At 45.1% G+C, this 13,879-nt stretch overlaps 1 protein-coding gene across 4 annotated transcripts in view; it reads right to left on the reverse strand.

Moving 5' to 3' along the window:
* Positions 1-13,879, reverse strand: part of DDHD1 (DDHD domain containing 1) — a 41,429-nt gene that overhangs the window by 2,934 nt on the left and 24,616 nt on the right. For 2 of the 4 annotated variants that reach the window (XM_083434913.1, XM_083434914.1), the window contains 6 exons: positions 13,135-13,241; positions 12,495-12,601; positions 8,686-8,948; positions 7,235-7,310; positions 3,755-3,904; positions 1,914-2,166 (listed from right to left, as the gene is read on the reverse strand). In XM_083434913.1, coding sequence (XP_083291039.1) covers positions 1,914-2,166; positions 3,755-3,904; positions 7,235-7,310; positions 8,686-8,948; positions 12,495-12,601; positions 13,135-13,241 — 956 coding nt within the window. Of the gene's footprint in view, positions 1-1,913; positions 2,167-3,690; positions 3,905-7,234; positions 7,311-8,685; positions 8,949-12,494; positions 12,602-13,134; positions 13,242-13,879 lie in introns of those variants that run through there. The other 2 variants (XM_083434916.1, XM_083434915.1) reach the window with 2 other exon arrangements.

Raw genomic sequence — 13,879 nt, forward strand, 5'->3', positions numbered from 1 at the left:
ACCTTGAAAAGACACCTGGTACCACTATTCAAAGGGTTCACTAATTACAACTTTAGGTGAACACCTTAAAAATGTGTTAAAATTCTGGGCAATCTTTTTTTTAAAAAAAGTCTAAAATGTTAACTGGTTTTATATCTACTGCTTTTTGTATTTTTACTGTTGCTACAATAGCTGCTTTTGTTTCTGATCTGTTTTATATTTGTTTTACGGTTCTCTTTTGTAGGCGATCTTGGAAATCTAGATTAATAAAATTATGTATTTATTTTTTTAAAAAAAATGTAGAGTGTGATGGCAATAAAAATGTTAACATTTAGATACACTCTATAATATGATCAAGGAGGAGCTGCTGCTTTCTTGTTGCAGGGAGTCCAGACATTGTGGGGATACCACATTCTGCACTGTGCTCAACCCACTTCCTCCTGACATAGAGAAAATACCACCTCCCTCCAATTAACACCTCCACTGCAATCATGAGCACCATGTGGAATCTCATGGCACAAAAGCTAGGCACCACTTTTGCAATTAAGCAGTATATAAGCTGTCAAAAAAGGGATGCGGGTGGCGCTGTGGGTTAAAGCACAGAGTCTAGGGCTTGCCGATCAGAAGGTTGGTGCTTCGAATCCCCGCGATGGGGTGAGCTCCCGTTGCTCGGTCCCTGCTCCTGCCAACCTAGCGGTTCGAAAGCACGTCAAAGTGCAAGTAGATCAATAGGTACCGCTCCAGCGGGAAGGTAAATGGCGTTTCCGTGCGCTGCTCTGGTTCGCCAGAAGCAGCTTAGTCATGCTGGCCACATGACCCGGAAGCTGTACGCCGGCTCCCTCGGCCAGTAAAGCGAGATGAGCGCCGCAACCCCAGAGTCGGCCGCGACTGGACCTAATGGTCAGGGGTCCCTTTACCTTTAAGCTGTCAAAATACTAACGGTGAAAAGTGACACCGTCCCCCAACGCTATTTTGCAACTTCAGAAGATTATTACTGAGGGCAAGGATGGGGACTCTGTGGCTTTCCAGTGGTTGCTTGACTACATCTCCCATGATCACCAGCTGTGGTGGCTGAGGCTTATGGGAGCTGGAGAGCCAGTGTGGTGTAGTGGTTAAGAGCGGTGAACTCGTAATCTGGTGAACCAGGTTCGCTTCCCTGCTCCTCCACATGCAGCTGCTGGGTGACCTTGGGCCAGTCACACTTCTTTGAAGTCTCTCAGCCCCACTCACCTCACAGAGTGTTTGTTGTGGGGGAGGAAGGGAAAGGAGAATGTTAGCCGCTTTGAGACTCCTGAAGGGGAGTGAAAGGCGGGATATCAAATCCAAACTCTTCTTCTTCTTCTTCTGGAGTCTAAGCAACACCAGGAGGGGCCACATGTCCCCCGGCCCTGATGTTAGGGTGAAAATAACCCAGGTTTGGTGGTGGTGGTGGGAATACCTGTCCAGCCATCAAAATCTCCTGGGTGACCTTGGGCAAATCTCTCCAAGATAGATATTAGCTACCCCCATCTTTGGTGCCCAGGGCGTCTTGGGGGCTGTGCCCCCCATCAGGTCAGTGTGAGCTTCATAAAGGGACCCCTGACCATTAGGTCCAGTCGTGGCCGGCTCTGGGGTTGCGGCGCTCATCTCGCTTTACTGGCCGAGGGAGCCGGCGTACAGCTTCTGGGTCATGTGGCCAGCATGACTAAGCCACTTCTGGCGAACCAGAGCAGCGCACAGAAACGCCGTTTACCTTCCCGCCGGAGCGGTACTTATTTATCTACTTGCACTTTGACATGCTTTCAAATTGCTAGGTTGGCAGGAGCAGGGACCGCGCAACGGGAGCTCACCCCGTCGCGGGGATTCGAACTGCCCACCTGAGATAATTTTATTCCTTGGAGGGTATGATATGCACACAGGGGCACAAGGTTTTCCGAGGCTTCAAGAATAGTTACCCATTATACTTGCTTTGCCTATATTGGTTATGGATTCCCCATAGTGCCGTCGAGCCAGGACAGGTGATGTTGTTGGGCTGGGCAATGTTGGGAGAGAGTCGCTCTCAGAGACTGAGGTAGATTCTTTTGCCGGGTTGAGGAAACTTGGCTTCATGTGCTCGTAAGGTAGAGGGTTCGTGGTGTTGTACCAGTGGATCTGGACTGGAGAAATGTTGCTATAGTGCTTCAGAATTAAAGGTTCTAGTCTATAGGCCTGTAAAGAAGACGACATGGGAGGGCTTGAGTGGAAGACAACAATTCACTTCTCTTCTTCCTTCCATTTGCAATCTGAATACTCAGAAAGGACAATCACTGCTGTCTCAGGGCTCTTTACTTATGACATGGACCTATTCTAAACAAGGAATGCTTTATGGGAGAGACTTGTTACTATTAAAACTGGGCATTCTAAACTCCTCCATCTAACGAGTGACTAAGTAACAAGCAACATACAATCATTCCAGGCCAAGGAACACTGGAGATCGCATGCTCCTTGCTCCCAGAAGTCTTGCTAAAGTCACTGGAGCATTAAAAATGAAGAAATTGACTGAAGGGAAGGTTTCTGGACAGATGCATTTTTAAACAAAAATTTCAAGAACAGCTACCCCGTATCTGTGAAACCCCAAATAACTGCTGCTTCAGGGTTTGTTAATGGTATGTGCAGCTGGTTCACACTGCTAAGGGGTTCTATCTGTACAGGGTTTTCAACTTGCCTGATGGAATGATTTTCCCTCTCCTTCCCCCCACATGTTCTGAGGTTCTCCTAATCCCCATAGAGCAGATGGGGGGGGGGGCACAAAGCAGGGGGAGGGAAGCCCTGCTGCAGAAACAGAAGTCCTAGCTGACAGGGTTCATTACGTGAACTACTCCCAATGTCTCTGAACTGTGTTTAAAAGAAAATTTCACGGATACTGAACATTTCACCACAACTAAGAAAAAATAAACAAAGTAAGATGCTAGAAGTACACTAAACATGTTAAAATTGTACATGCCCTTTTGCAATGTGCATCGTGTGTGTGTGTGTGTGTGTGTGTGTGTGTGTGTGTGTGTAGCTGGTTCTGTAAGTTTCCAAAAAAAGCCCATGTTGACCTTGGCTCCTTTCAGAAGAAAGGCAGGATATAGACCAAATGATAAATAATATACCAATTGCTGGGTGCACCGGGATATTGCCAAGCAATACACGTGCTCCAAATCACAAGAAAATTTCTGCAGTTTAATTAAAAAATATATATGAAGAAACAGACCCCAAAAAAAGGCATGATGCTCACACAGCCCTTTTAAAAATAAAGAAGGCATAGATTGCTGATCCAGCATCTGATTTGCTGTCAATTGGGCTTTGAACTCTCCTTGTATCGCACCTTGTCTTCACCCTAATGGAAGATGGCTTGTTCTGCCAGGCTGTGCTACATGCCAAACCTACTGACGTCAACGGGGACATTTTTGGTGAGCCAATGCCTTTGACAGGTCTTCAGTAGATGCTATTTAGAAATATTCTTGAGCAGGGCCGGCCCAAGACATTTTGCTGCTTGAGGCGGAAAACCCAAATGATGTGTGCTCGTCACTTCTGGGGCACACACAACCTACTGTCAAGTTCTCCTGTGCAATCCCCATCAAAATGAAGGGTAGCTCTACAGCAACAAAAAGCCCTTCTTTTTCAAACCCATCCCTGCCGGGATTGTGCTCTGTGGCTCCCACCTGACTCTTCCACTCCAAAATCCACAACCTGAGGGGGCCGCCTCACCTTGCCTCATGGTAGGGCCGCCTCTGCTCTTGAGGTGAAAGCTTGTTACTGCACTAACACTCACCACTGGATCTGTTGGATGAAAAATGTTTAGCAACCGGTTACAAATAGTTCTGGGCAGAATGTGATCTTGACTTCCACTGTTTCCTGGTCGGATGCCACGCAAGGCCAAAAACACTGCTAATGGAGATCCCATACAGAAGAAATTCTCAACCTAAGGAGACATTTATTTGATATTAACAGGCAGAGAAAAAGGCAGCTTTCTAGCATATACTGGGTCGGGTTGGGTTGTTTTTCTGTTTTGCAAGGGTTGGGGGTGTAGAGCTATCTCATCGCTTCATAGTACGTTACAAATTGGGGGAAATCACAGTGTGTAATAATTACTAGTCTTTTTACATCTTTTGATAGCTATAGGAAGGCCACATAGGCTACTTGCAAAAAATACCTTAAAACCGCTATCTAAGCAAATTCCAATGAAAGAGGTGTCCCCTGGGAGGTGCAGGGGAGGCTGGGAGACAAAGATGACCCTTTAGAGCAGTGTTCCCCAACCTTGGGCCTCCAGCTGTTTTTGGACTACAACTCCCATCATCCCTCGCTAGCAAGACCAGTGGTCAAGGATGATGGGAGTTGTAGTCCAAAAACAGCTGGAGCCCAAGGTTGGGGAACACTGCTTTAGAGCACAGATGGTGAAGTCTTTTCTATAACAGGATGCTTCCCCCAAACCTAAGTGCTACACCAAAGAAAAGGCTGCAGGCAGAAGGTTTTGGTGCATTTCCATAGCAGAAATGCAGTTGGTGACAAATGGATGGGAAATCGGAAGAAGCTTTAACTACTACTCGCCGTATTTTTGCTCCATAGGACGCACCTTGTTTTAGAGGGGGAGAACAAGGGAAAAAACATCTCCCCCTCTCTGCTCAGCGCCCCCTCAGCGAAGCGGCAGGAGAAACAGAGAAACCCTTCCATTTCTCCTCCCGCTTGGCTGAGGGGGCGCTGCGCAGCTCTCCCTCTCTGCTGAAGCCAGGAGAGTCTTGCTCTCCAGGCTTCAGCGAAAGCAACGCGAAGCCTCCAGAGCACGGAGGGAGCGCTCCCTCTGCTCTTCGGAGGCTTTGCGTTGCTATTGCTGAAGCCAAGGAGCCTGCATTCGCTCCATAGGACGCACACACATTTCCCCTTATATTTCTGGAGGGGGAAAAGTGTGTCCTATAGAGCGAAAAATAGGGTAACTATCTTTAAAAATAATGCTCTGCATGATTTTCTTTTTAAAAAAAATCACACAAGAGCATCAGGCAAGCAGAAAAGATAGTTCCATAAAAATATCCAACATGTGTACATGCTGCGTATCAACTTACTACATACCTTATACGAAATCAGGCCGTGCTTAACTTTGTTTAACTCAACGCATGAGCCTTTCCCAACCCTCGTATCAGAGACCCACCTTGCTGGGGATGTCAGGGGTTGAATCTGAAAGCTGTTATGTGCCACTGAGTCACAGACACTCCAGACATCTTAACAGCAGAGGCCCCAAAACTCCTCAATAGTCAAACCCTTCATATTGGACAACCTTGGTCCCAAGCAAACTTATGCACTACACATTATTACTTGACCTTTACAGAAAAATCGAACTAGATTCACTAAAATACAAACTCCGCTCAATATCAGAGATGTGGCTTGTGTTCAAGACAATCTAATGAAGCTGAGATTGTATATGCATTAACTGATCAATGCTTTGCAGATACAGACTTCCCGTTATCTTTGCGCTGTTGCTCTTGGTTTTGATGCTGATTTCACTGGATTTGTAGTTATTTTAGATGAATAAAAATGTATGAGCATTATAGGCTGGGCTGCATTTCAAGGGAGAGCAACATTAAGAAACTGAATGTGAACCCATTCTTGCTGGAGTGCTGGTGTCCTCCTTCTGGACTGCCTTCCCAGAATGGGCTTGGAAGTCACAGTGGGGTGCAGAATCCAGTCCTTTCTGGTGAGATGCAATCAACTGGTGGCGCTGGAGGGCTTTTGCTCTACCTCCCTGACTACTGCAAAGTCCTGTTCTCTCCCTCATGCTTTCTAACATCTACATTAAGCCACTAGGGAAAAGTGTCATTAATATGCTGATAACACCACAGTTCTGCATCTTTGTTTCCACCTCTTAATCCCACGGAGGTTGTGGAACGCCTGAACAGAAGCCTCGAGGAGTGATGAGAGCCAGCAAACTGAAACGTAATCCAGAGAAGATGGAAGTACTGTGGTAACGAATCAGACTGCTCTGGGTGGAGATGTTCCAAGTGGTTCTGGGTAGTGTTGCACTTTCTCTAAAAGGCCAAGTTTGTAGTTTGAGGGTCCTGTTGGACTTGGCAATATCTGTGGAAGTGACAGTGCCTACGAGTGGGTCTTATCAGTCTTAAGTTTGGAAGCTTCAACTCGTGCAAAATGGAGCAGACCAGATGCTGGTGGGAATGAAGCACAGACCACATTGCATCCATTTCTACACCAGCTATACTGGCTGCCTATTCACTTAAAGATCCAATTCACAGAGCTGGTATTGACCTTTGAAGCTCTAAAAAAAATGGGACCAGTTACTGCAAGGACTACCTATACTTCTTATGAAGCTGCCTGAGCATTTAGATCAACTATGGAGGCCCTGGCAGTATGCCCACAAGTAGGCATTAGGATAGTGAACCACAAAAGCCCTTCACGGCCTAGGGCCCTCGTACCTACGGGACCGCCTCTCCTGGTATGCCCCACGGAGAGCCTCAAGGTCCATAAATAACAATACCCTAGTGGTCCCGGGCCCTAAGGAAGTTAGATTGGCTTCAACCAGAGCCAGGACCTTTTCAACTCTGGCTCCGGCCTGGTGGAACGCTCTGCCTCATGAGACCAGGGCCCTGCAGGATCTGATTTCTTTCTGCAAGGCCTGTAAGACAGAGTTGTTCCGCCTGGCCTTTGGCTTGGAGCCAATTTGATTCCCTCCCTCCCTCTCTTTCTTTTTCCTTCTCCTCCTGCGATGAGGCTACATTTTAATATTTTAATGTTCCATTATTTTAATGTTGTATTTTACTTTTGTTTTTAAGTTGTAATCATTCATCTTGTTTTTATTATTGCTTGTAAGCCGCTCTGAGCCTGGCCTTGGCTGGGGAGGGCGGGGTATAAATTAAAAATTATTATTACTATTATTATTATTATTATGAGAAAGGGCTTTTTTGCTGGTGAGGTCATGGAGTCTATGGAACTCCCTCCCTCAAGAGATATGACCTGCCCACTTTATTCCAGTTTGCCTTTAGTGTTGGTTAACCTTTTTTTGCTTCATGTGCTTTCAGTGCCTGAGTTAGGGTTTTTTACTCTCTGCTTTGAAATGTTTTGACTGTTGTACTATTTTAACTGCAGTTCTGAAGTTTCTAAAAAAATATTTATCACTACATATTTATATTTTGAGTGGCAGCTTAGAAATCTATTAAATAAATAGCAATAAATAAAGGTGGAACCTGAAAAACATTTCTTGCTAAATGTGAGCCATTAGCAGAACAGCACATTTCTTACTTAATTGTACCTTGAATTTTAAGGCAGGTGTCTTAGATATGGTGGATTTTTTCAGTCCATGCAATCTCTCTTCTATCTCCCTCAATCTAGGAAAAAATACAGACATTTTGAGTTCTTTTGATTAGAAACAGTTAATTGGCCCTAGACCTGCGGGAATAGGGCGGTATATAAAGTCTAATAATAATAATAATAATAATAATAAAGCTCCATTAAGTACCATGTAAATTAGTGTAATTCACCAAAACAAATACAGTGGTGCCCCGCAAGACGAATGCCTCGCAAGACGGAAAACCTGCAAGACGAAAGGGTTTTCCGTTTTGGAGGTGCTTCGCAGGACGAATTTCTCTATGGGCTTGCTTCGCAAGACGAAAATGTCTTGCGATTTTTGAGGTTTTTTTCCGCTCCCCAACCCCTTTTTCTAAAGCGCTAAGCTGCTAATAGCCTTTTAGCAGCTAATCCGCTAATCCCTTAAGCCTTTAATAGCCGTTAATAGCCCTTAAACTGCTAATAGCGCTAATGGGCTTGCTTCGCAAGACGAAAAAACCGCAAGACGAAAAGACTCGCAGAACGGATTCTTTTCGTCTTGCGAGGCACCACTGTATTCTGGAGACAAATTTTGTAAGACTAAAAACGTGAGTTTTAATGTCATACTACCAAAAATGTTCCGTCCATGCAAGCACATCGGCTTGAAAGTCCCTTCCCAAACTCCCCAGGACCATTTCAGGGGGGGGGGGGGAGATGGGGGGCAGGGGAAGCAAGCCTCATTTCTCAGGACTTCTGTGGACAGAGCTCCTAAGGTGAATCCTGCCCTAAGACATAATTGCACCCTCTCAGCATAGGGGAAAGGAAGAATTTAAGCCAGGGGTAGGCAACCTAAGGCCCGGCGGCCAGATCCGGCCCAATCGCCTTCTCAATCCGGCCTGCGGACAGTCCGGGAATCAGCGTGTTTTTACGTGAGTAGAATGTGTGCTTTTATTTAAAATGCATCTCTGGGTTATTTGCGGGGCATAGGAATTCGTTCATCCCCCCCTCGCAAAAAAATATAGTCCGGCCCACCACATGGTCTGAGGGACAGTAGACCGGCCCACAGCTGGAAAAGGTTGCTGACCCCTGGTTTAAGCCCGACCACCTGTTTATCCCAATGGCAGCCTTGCTGCTTAAAAATCTCCAGCACCACGTTTGGCCCTTTCTATGGCTCCAGACCCCTTTCAAGTACCACATGCATGACTGGCTGGTCACAGCGCCCTTTCTGTGTGCAGGTATTTCTCAACGAGGCCCAAGGGCTGACAAATAAGGGTGGAAACGTCTTCCAGAGCCAGTCAACTTCTAGCTGCATTGTGGTGGCACAGCTGAGGGAGGAGCTGGCGCAAAGCAATTCACTTTCTAAAAGAGACCCTGGGCTCACTCAGTCAATTTCAATACACCGAGACCTGCTCAATACTAGAAAGGAAACTCTTTTACCGCCGCTTGGTCAAGTAAAACTCTTCTAGCAGATGCTGCTCCTCGTAGCTCATCCAGGTGTCCTCGAGGTCATCGTACTCCTTTTCAAGTAACTGTTCGTAGAGTATAACCGGATTCCATCCTGTCATGATGTCGTATGTGATGACGCATCCTAAGGAATGTGACACAATTGACACTTTGCCGCCCTTTTCTATGAACTCTGGGTTCCGCGTACAGAAAAGCGTGTACAAGCGATTCAGCTCCTGTTGAAGGCCTTTTACCAGCTGTTATAAAGAGTTAGGGAATGGGGAGAGAAGGCACATTTCTTATATTCCGCATGTTGCTATGTATTTAGCATCTGGATTTCTGCTTACTCTTACTGGCATTTCTTTAGGCAAAGGCTTTATCAGTTTGCATGAAATGACTCACTGACAGCAGCCAGCTGAGACCTCAAGACCAGAAATAGCCTGGTTTTCAGATATTGCTGTTTGGGTGAAGGGTGGATAACAGTTCAACACTTAAAAATCAAACCAAGAAAACTGATCAAACGCTTGCAAGGTCTGCTTTAAGTGCAAACTCCCTAACAGCATTAAGCACACAGCTAGGGTGCTCTTATTTATTATTTCTGTTCTTGAATAACACACAAATTCAATAAAATAGGTTTAAGAACACTCCCAAAATTATTATTATTAAAAAAATTATACCACCCTATACCCACAGGTCTCAGGGCGGTTCACAGGATAAAATTACAATATAAAAACACTAAAGACATAACCAAGATAAAAACAAAAACAACCTGATAACCCCAACACATTTTAAAAGGGCACTGGATGACAATCAATCCAGGGCCTGGTTAAATGCCACGTGCTTCATCACATCTGCTAAGAGAGGTCCCACATGCTGAGGCCATCAGGCTGCAGCAGAGGAAGAGATTATAAACATGGCCACTTCATTGGCTCAGCGGAGAGACCAATAACACCTAGCTTCTCCTTGCCTTCTACTTTCATTCCAGTCGGCTGATATAAAAGACTTTGTAACTAAGATCTAGTGCCCGAGTTTACATTTCTTTTCCTCATTCCAAATCCTTTCCTTCTGTACGGATTCAACTTTGGTTGGCAAAAGAAATATGCAATGTGAAAAACCAAAGTACACTGGTGAAACACATGCATATTTTTGAACTAATGGAGCAGAACCACCTTACATCAGCAGGTCTGCTTCTCCGGGAAAATAAATGCTCCTAACATGCTGCACCAACATTTGTTTATTTCAATTTCTCAAGTAGGAGAGAAGCCCCTGAGACCAGATTATAAAGCTGTAATTCAAGCTGATGAGCTGTCAGGGATTGTTTCTAAAGCCTAAAGGAGAAGGCACCTGACCTAGTTGGAGAGATCATTTGCCAATGTTTCATCAATCATCTTTACTGAAATATCACAAGCTTGCCCAATACCTTGTAGCTAACAAACCTTCTAATGATAAACGTGAGCTAGAGTTCACTACAAGATTATAGAAAATGTACAAGATTATATGAAAATCTAGATGTACTGTATTCAGTACAGTAAAAAAAGAAAAGAAAAATGTTTTCAAGCCTTGGCTAAGATTTGGTGATCCATGAAAGTTGGCCCTTGAATAGTATAATTTGTAAAGTAAATGTGATGTGTCACAAAAGTTAACCCTGGGAATGCAAAATTTTATTACAAAAAAAGGAAAATAGCTAGCCCGGTACTTGCTATTAGCTGCTTCCTACTGCAAACAGACATGGAGTCCTCTAATTCCAATTGTGATTGCGGTGGGGACAAAGGGCTAAAGCCCTCCACCCAGTCTCAATCCCACTCAAGGATTACTCATGTCATGAACGTCATGCCACGTTTAGTCCTCCACAGGTGACATTTCTGAATCGTTTACTATGAAGCACCACTGCTGAAGCTTTTAAATTCTGAATATTTTTTTGAGAAAAGGCAGAAAGTTCTTATCCGATGAGAATTTTTTGAAAATTCATTAATATTGAATACTGGGCTACATGGAGCTCTAGTCTGATTCTTTATGGCAGAGTGGTCAACCATTTTTCTCTGATGACCCAGATTTTGACCTTTATCCACCTAGCTGTCAATCACCCAGCATCAGGCAGATCAGATCCTTGCCAAAAGCAGTGGCACTTACATTCAGCACCAAATTTAAACAGTGCCAAATGCAAACCCCACCACCAATGAACAACCAGGCTCACCCAACTCTTCTTTAAGTGGGTGCAGATTTGCTTGTCCCACACCTTTACCTGAGTGACAGGTATGCATGGCCTGTAAAAAAATGGCTGCAAGGGCCTATTCATCCAATGGCCAGAAGGTTCTCCACCCCTACAAGGTAAAGGTATAGGGCGCCTGACAGTTAAGTCCAGTCGCAGACAACTCTGGGATTGTGGTGCTCATCTCACTTTACAGGCCAAGGGAGCTGGCCTTTGTCCACAGAGTTTTTCCGGGTCATGTGGCTAGCATGACTAAGCTGCTTCTGGAGCAACGGAACACCGACACCAGAGCAGTGCACAGAAACCTTCCAGCCGTAGTGGTACCTATTTATCTACTTGCAATTTTTGGCGTGCTTTCGAACTGCTAGGTTGGCAGGAGCTGGGACTGAGCAATCACCCCATCACGGGGATTGGAACCGCCAACCTTCTGATCGGCATGCTCAAGAGGCTCAGTGGTTTAGACCACAGCGCCACTCGCGTCTCACCCCTACTTTATGGCAATTCTTACATAATATGCATTTGGATACCTTTGTGCAGAGCACACACAAAGTTCCATACAAGAAGGAGAGCGTATAAGTTCTTGAGGCAGCAGGGTATCCATGCTGTCCACATGTGTGAAATACAAAGTCTGTTAAGCAGAATTGATGGTTTGGCAGCAGCAGCAGCATCTGGCTGAATTAGCCTTTGTTTCAGCCCACTGAGAACTTTGCTATGCGGCTCTTCTAACCAAATTCCTTTCCTCCACTGGGCGGTTTTAAATCCTGCTTGTAAACTCTCCAGCTGGAACAAGCACCTCTCTACCACTCATTTCGTACCTTAAGTCTGGTATGGTACTGGAGGAAGCAGAGTGCAGAAACGGGCAGGGAGCAGCTTATCCTCACCAAGGATATTTACAGCAGCTGCAGAGGGCAAGTTGATGGCGGCGGCAGCAGCCAGAAAGAGCCCTCTTTATGCAATGTATCTCCTTGCAGAAAACAATTGCTTCTTAGCTGAACAAACTATGACCTCCCAAGCTGCAAATTGTGTCTTGGCCCACTTCGTCCCCCGCTTGCTAGATTAAGCAGCATTTTAAAATACCTAAGCGTCAGCAGGACAGCTGTTGTGTCTGCTCTGAGCTTTGAAAAAATGCAACTGGGGTTTCCTTAGAATAGCCTGGAGACATGATGCTGTTGCACTGCAAAAGGTATACAGGTTTCAGTCTGGTCTGGGCCTGGAGGGGAACTGGGCAAGAGCCCCACCGTTCCTGAAGAAGGGAGGGAGAGCTACAGAAGTACAACACACACACAACATACGACGCATGAACAGTGCATGTTTTATCCTCAGGCTGCAACAATTACTGCTTTTTCATAAAGGCCCTGTAGCCTATGGGATATTGCACCAGAGTTCAGATCCCCACTCAGCTAGGATACAGCTCAGTAGTAGACTGAAGATACAAACTACTCTGTTTGGTTTCTATGCAAAGAATGCCCACAATGGCAAAGTCTATCTTCAAGATGTTGGGAAACAGAGGTACACTTAAATTAGGAAACCCAACTTTGCCATACCCATTATTTGTCCATACCTGAAACCAAACACTTACAAATCACACACATACCTCATCTCGGTAGAGGGGACTTGTGTAGTACATTATGTCCATTGCACTGCTGTTAAGCATGTCCCTCAAGCCACGGACTTTATCAGGAGTAATAGAGTCAACAGTGTCTAAAATAAAGAAAAGAGGCCCAAGTGTTTGACTGAGGCGTAATAAAGCTTGGAGTGGGTTTAAAGTCAACAATGCAGTACCATATGAGCACAAATTCCTAGGAACATTCAAATCTCTACTTAAAGTGTTGAGATAAGAAAATCAAGGAAATCAAGCACATGGTCTATTTACAGAATGGTGGGTTTTCAAATTGTGCTTCCGGGGAAGCCCAAGGGATTATCAGGGGAGTTCCTCTGTGGGAAGTTCAGTAAGGATGGACCAATTTTCCCTGGAGACAGCTGCCCAATTTCCCTTTCCAATAATTACCTACAGGGAGCGGCAAGGCGTTTGGGGTGACTGATAACAGCTAATAGCTCTAGGAAATACCTTCCATGAACAACTAGAAAATGCCGGGGCAGAATTATCCTTGGCAGAACACATCGAAAGGGTGCCCTGAGTATAGAGTTTACAAACCATTGCTAGAAAAAAACTATAAAGTGTTACTTTCCAAATGTCACCAATAGTACTTCTGGCAGTCCAAGGGAAAAAGTACCTCCGTCAAGGGCAAGCTTTGATCTCCATTCAACTGGCAGGAACTCAACATGTGTTGCAAGGTTGCTAAAATATTTGTCTTCTATTTTCCTTGCAGTGTCCCGCATCCTAAAAATTAGATGGAAAGCACATATAACATTGAGAGAGGGGAAATGATCCCCACTCTGAGCAATTTGTCATCACCAGCAAACTTGAATGCTTCACTGCTCATCCCTAACTCTAGTTCCTTCAAGTGAGTGAAAGAGTGCAGATTTTAATACAGGTCCTTGGGTGACCCACTTCTCATCACTGGGAGAACTGTCCATTTATTGCTATAGGCAACTCCCCATTTATGCATGTTCAACTAAATATGCATTGCTGCAACCCTGGTAGTGGCATGAAAAGGGGCAAAAACGGCCCTAAAAGAGAACGAAAAAGGCAAAAATAGTGCAAAAACAGCCTTCTAGGAATCCCATGAGCCTTTGCAAGTGCAATCCCAGGAGCCCTTGCACCAAACTCTGGTCTTTGGAGAGTTGGGAGTTTGAGCATGGAGGTTTGGAGAGAGCGATTGTGCAGGCTTTGCCAATGGTGTTCCCAACATATGCCATTTCACTTAAACGCTTACTGCTTCAGAACGTAACCCCCGAGTAAATGGGGAGTTGCCTGTACTCAGTTCCTTGTTCCTTAAGCAGCTGCTGGCCCATAAAAGAGACTCCTCTTTTATGCTAAGCTGCTAAGCTTACTCAGGAGAAGAAGAAGAAGAAGAA

The sequence above is a fragment of the Podarcis tiliguerta genome (genome assembly GCF_965153285.1).
Source record: "Podarcis tiliguerta genome assembly, chromosome: 1".
In the NCBI taxonomy this organism is placed as follows: Eukaryota; Metazoa; Chordata; class Lepidosauria; order Squamata; family Lacertidae; genus Podarcis; species Podarcis tiliguerta.